Source organism: Rhea americana, unplaced genomic scaffold (assembly GCF_003343005.1).
Source record: "Rhea americana isolate MKP2758 unplaced genomic scaffold, rheAme1 scaffold_321, whole genome shotgun sequence".
Taxonomy (NCBI): Eukaryota; Metazoa; Chordata; class Aves; order Rheiformes; family Rheidae; genus Rhea; species Rhea americana.
Window position 1 is genome coordinate 651759 of NW_028186448.1, and position 4830 is coordinate 656588.

Here is a 4830-nt window from a genome sequence, read left to right on the forward strand (position 1 = left end):
AGGGGGCCTAGTGCAGCAGAGTGCCTGCCCCCCTCCCACCCGCCGCAGCCCTAGGTGCCGCCTGCCGCCCACCCCCACGGGGGACCGGTGGCCGCGGGGGGGGCTCGGGGCAGGCGCGCCGGGCGGGAGCCGGGGCAGAGCCGGGGCAGAGCCGGCGCAGCGGGCGCCGCACGCTCCTGCTCTCGCCTCGCACCGCCCTGGGGGCCCCGCGAGCCCCGACGGCGGCGGCGGCGGCGCGGACACCCGGCGGCGCGGACACCCGGCGGCGCGGTCCGAGTCCCGTCCGTGCCGCCGTCGGGCGGGGCGGAGCTGCCAGACGTCTGCAGCAGCCGCGGTTACACCTGGGGCTTCGGCTCCTCGGCCGAGACGCTCCCAGTCTGTCCCGGTGCGAAGCTGGGGGCAGCGAGGGTTTGGCCAGCCTGCTCCGCTCTCGGCGCTGCGGGCCGGCGCCCTGCTCTGCCCGCTCTCTGCCCGGCGTCGGTGGGAGCCCCTGCTGCCGCCCGGGCGAGCCCTGGGCCGCCCGAGCCCCGAGCCCCGCCGGTGCCGTCAGGGGGATTTGAGCGTTTCTGCGGTGCTTCTCTTCCGCGGCGCCCGCTGCAGGGGCCCCGCCGCGCCGCCGTGCAAAGTCCGAGGCGGCGAACGGCCGAGATAAAGCTGCTGAGATCGGCCTGTCACCGACCCCAAACACGGCGGATTAGTTTCCCCGGCGGAGAGCCAGGCCCTTAAAGGCTCCCTCGGGAGCAGGCTCCGAGGGGGAGCGGGCGCCTGGCAGGGATGAGCCCCCTTCTCCTTTTTCCTGCCCGGGTGATTTTTGCAGATCGGGAGGATATAAAGACCAGCTGCAGTAACCCGTGCTTGGACAGCAGCCCCGGGCGGCCTCTCCTAGCAGCGCTACCGCGGGAGCCTGGCTGCATCCTTCGACAGCTTCCCCTCGCCTTCCCGGAGAGACCCCAATCCCGCGGAGACCTGCGCAGGGCACAGGCACTTTCCCCCCGGCTCCCACCGGAGCCCAAGCCAAGGCGCAGCCCGGGGCGGCGAGCGCCTCGGATCCAGCATCCCCGGCCGAGCTGGTGGGGCTGGGGCAGCCGGGCCACCGCTGTGCCGGTCCCTCCGGCCACGGCAGCAGGCTGGAAAATCCCACGGCACACGGAAGCGCAGAGAAACAACCTACCCTGAAAGGCAGGCTTCGGAAAGTCTGGTAAACATTGCCCTGATTCTCGCCCCGGTGCAATTGCAGCAGCCGAAGCCGGTCGGAACGGCTTTTCGGAGACGCGTCAGGTATTCAGGGCTTGGGAAAAGTAGGACATCCCGCCCCGGCTCGCTCCGCCGCGCGAGCCCGGCCGAGGCCTCCCCACCTCCGAACCCGCCTGGAACGACGCCTCCCCCTCTGGTGAGGCTCCGGCTCCTTCCGATCTAGGTAGGAAAATAAATCACGGCAGATCACAAAAGTCATCGCGGCGGCAACCGGGGCCGAGCTGAGCCGCGGACGGAGGGAAGGGCGCGGACGCTCGGAAAATGAGAGGTAGCGAGAAAAACAGGCGTCAGGGAGAGCTCGTTCCCCTGCAGGGTTAACGAACGCCCCCCTCGCCGGCGCGCTCTTCCCCTCCCTGCCTGCCGCTGCCGTCCCTGCCATTGGCTGTCTCTGTAGGTTTAGGCTAAAAAGCCTGTAATTAGGACCCCAGCTGACACAGATCCAGTTTCCTGGGCAGGCAGATTAAAAAAAAAAAAAAAAAATTGTTTCCCTAACTCAGCTTGGATGTTTTCCTTTCGCTTCGCGAAGCTCCCCCCGACTCAGCCTCCGTTCCCGCGCCTCCGCCGCGGCAGGTAGGGCGAGCGGGAGCGCCCGGCGCCGCGGCCGTGGCCGTGGCCGTGGCCGTGGCCGGAGCGGGCGGCCGAGCCCACCGCGGCGCCGCAGGTACGTGGGCCGCGCGGCCGAGCCGAAGCCGGGCGGAAAGGGGTTATTTTTCTCGGGGCGGTTGGAACGGCGTGACACGCGCCGATGGAGCTCGAGACGGAGGAGAAAATATTGGGAAGGGGGGGGGGAAGCGGGTAATTCCCCATCTGGGGGCTGTTGCAAATGGGAAGAGGAGCAAAACAAGGGAAAATTGAATTTGGGAGGGATTTTGGCTGCTTCCTCTGTGGGAAAAATAAACCGGAGGAGGAAAATAGCGCTGCTGCCCCCTCCAGCCCGGCAGGCTTTGTCTGCAGCAAACGCCCGTCGAGAGCGCGAGACGGTGTCGGCTTTACTGCCGCCGGAGCTTGGCCTTCGGGACTGCCCTGAGCGCGCAGGTGGACGCGCGCCGCGGCACGGCTTTCCCTCGGCTCCGGCGCCTGGAAAAGCCGCCGGCCGGCTGGAGGCTGCGGGGTGCCGGCGGCTCCGCCGGGACGGAGAGCCGGCGCCGCGGGGGCGAGGCAGGTCTTGGATGACTGAGTCGCAGCGGGTTAATGGGTTACTGCTCCTCGCCGGGACGGGGCACCGGCCGTGCCTGCGCTCTCGGAGCAGGGAAAAACGCAGCGAGGAAAGCCCTTCGCAGCACCGGTGCCGCGGCTGTGTTGACGGCACCTCTCGCAAAAACAGGCTGCCGCGTGGGTGCAGCTCCGCATCCGAAAGCGGCCGGCGCTTTCGGGCGCTCGCGATGGGATCCGGCCTCGAGAAATTGCATTTCCCGGCGGCCTGGGGAGGGTCTGGTGCTGCTGCAAAACAGCTGCCCGAACCGGGGTCTTGTAAAACTGAGAGGTGACTCTGGAAAACCGAAGGCGCCGATCAGACCCGGCACGTGCCGGGAGCCGGGAACGAGGAGGGCGCGCGTGCCGCGGCCAGCCGGGGCCGGGGCTGCTCCCGGAAAGCCAGCCAAGGCGAACGCCCCCGTGAATTTAGCCCCTTTGACACCAGGAGCCGCGGCTGCTTTGCAAAGGGCCACGACCGCCGCGGGAAGCGCGCTCCGAGCGGGAAAGGAAAGCCAGGAGCGGGACGCGGGAGGGTCCGAGCGCGGCAGCGGGCGGCAGAGCGCGCCGGGACGGCCGGGCCCCGGGGGGCGCAGGGCTGGCCGCGGGCGAGAGCGGCGGGGCGAGCGGCCGCCGGAGCGGAGCAGCCCGACCTGCTGGAGCCGCCTGGCTCCTCAGCACGGGCGACGCTTCCCGCTGTCACCGTCTGCTGCTAATTACAGGGAGCTGCCGGCAGCCCAGACGGCCGCCTAATTGCATCAAGCCAAGCCGGGCCGGGCTCTCCCCCAGCGCGCTCCCTCCCGGGCCGCGCGGCTCACCGGCACGGCTCGCTGCGCGGGCGCGCGCCTCCGGAGACCCGCTGGGACAGGGGCCGATCGCGGCTCCGAGCGGGACGCCCGCCGGGCGACGGCTCCGGGAACCCGGCCGGCAGCGAGGGGCCGCAGGGGGAAGCCGGCGGCAAGCTGCGCCGCGGCGGGGCGGCATCCAGCGGGTCGAATTAAGAGCAAGCTGGATTAGATGTGTGCAGCTTGGAGGCTTAGTGAACCGGGCCAGAGCCAGGCAACACCATCCATCTCCCAGGGGAGGGGGACACGCGTTGCTGCCGGTGCCAAAGACGGAGCAGCAGAGCGGGGACTGGAGCTGGGCTCACAGGGGTGCTGGTTCAGCAGCCCCGGGGACGCCAGCGCGCCCGGACCAGCCCTGGCTCTGCCCTCCGCTCTGCCCGGCCGCGGGGCCCTGCGAGCGGGGCACGAAGCCCTTTTTGTCTTATCCCGCTGACTAGCCAATTTGCAGAGTTAATCATTGACCCAGGTGCACCGCGGGGAAACCTGAGCTGCCGGAGCCTGGACCCACCGGAGAGGGCCCGGATCGGGAGCGGGCTGGCATTCGGATGCAAGGTCCAGCGCCCCGGGACACAGCACGGGAAGGGACAGCGGGGCTGGAGGGGTGCGATGCAAAGAGGCACGGCGCCCGGCACGGGCTCCGGCGGGAGGCGTTGAAGCCAGAGCAGCCGGGACATTGCTGCTGCCAGCCCTGAGAGCACGGGCAGGGGATAAAACAGATGCACAGCAGTATCGTGCCAGCTCGTGGTGCCCGGTTTGCACCCATATTGCTGCAGCACGTCCATCCGCGTGGGAGTCCAGGGTGCCCCGTGGCACCTGGGCTTGCCCCGGGAGCAGCGGCGCAGCCCCGGCCCCCCCCGGCTCGCGGCACTGGGACGGCGTCCAGGCGCCCCGCGAGCCGCCGGATCGCCATCACGCCTTTGTTTTGGAAACCCAAGCGAGGAAGGAAGCGAGCGGCGAAAAAGCGCCGCGCGCGCGGGGAGGAGGGGACGGGACGGGACGGGACGGGCGTGCAACCATTAGCGGGGCAAGGCGGTGGCGGCTGGGCGAGCCGGCTGCCCCGGCAGGAACAGCCGCTCCGGCCTGAACAATAGCAGCCCAGGGGGAATAAATTACTTTCCACTGAATTGGGCTGGACCTCGATCTCCTCCCACTGCTCCGCTCGGAGACAGGCCACAAAACCAGGGATTAACCAAGCGCAGCAGCCCCGGGAGCCCCTGCGTTTCGCTAGCGATTCAGCAAAGGGTCCCGAGGCTCCCGCGGCGGCTCCGCGGGGTCATCCCGGAGCGGGGTCCGTGCCCGGGACGCCGCGGCGTGTCCTGGATGCGGACCCGCCGTCCCGGCCGGCTCCGAGCCCTCTCACCTCTCTCCGCAGCTCATGTCCCTGCGGAGCCCCGCATGGCCCCGGCGAGCCGAGCGGCCCCCCTGCGGCACCGCCGCCGGCCTCCCTCCCGCCTCCTCCGACAGCGACTCCGGCTGCGCCCTGGAGGAGTACGCGGAGCCCCCCGCCGAGCCCGCGCCCCCCGAGGTGGGCAACCCCCCC

At 70.4% G+C, this 4830-nt stretch overlaps 2 protein-coding genes across 9 annotated transcripts in view; one reads left to right on the top strand and one right to left on the bottom strand.

Moving 5' to 3' along the window:
* The window catches only part of FRS3 (fibroblast growth factor receptor substrate 3), a 21450-nt gene extending 20235 nt beyond the window's left edge, over positions 1-1215 (bottom strand). For all 3 annotated transcript variants that reach the window (XM_085310635.1, XM_085310634.1, XM_085310636.1), the window contains exon 1: positions 1168-1215. The gene's annotated coding sequence lies outside the window, so the exon portion shown is untranslated. The remainder of the gene's footprint in view (positions 1-1167) is intronic.
* Positions 1216-1234: 19 nt separating this feature from the next.
* Positions 1235-4830, top strand: part of PRICKLE4 (prickle planar cell polarity protein 4) — a 6356-nt gene continuing 2760 nt past the window's right edge. Inside the window, exons 1-3 of one of the 6 annotated variants that reach the window (XM_085310628.1) lie at positions 1235-1417; positions 1752-1824; positions 4663-4815. In XM_085310628.1, coding sequence (XP_085166754.1) covers positions 4666-4815 — 150 coding nt within the window. In that variant the 5' untranslated portion in view covers positions 1235-1417; positions 1752-1824; positions 4663-4665. Of the gene's footprint in view, positions 1418-1719; positions 1825-3756; positions 4816-4830 lie in introns of those variants that run through there. The other 5 variants (XM_085310633.1, XM_085310631.1, XM_085310627.1 and 2 more) reach the window with 5 other exon arrangements.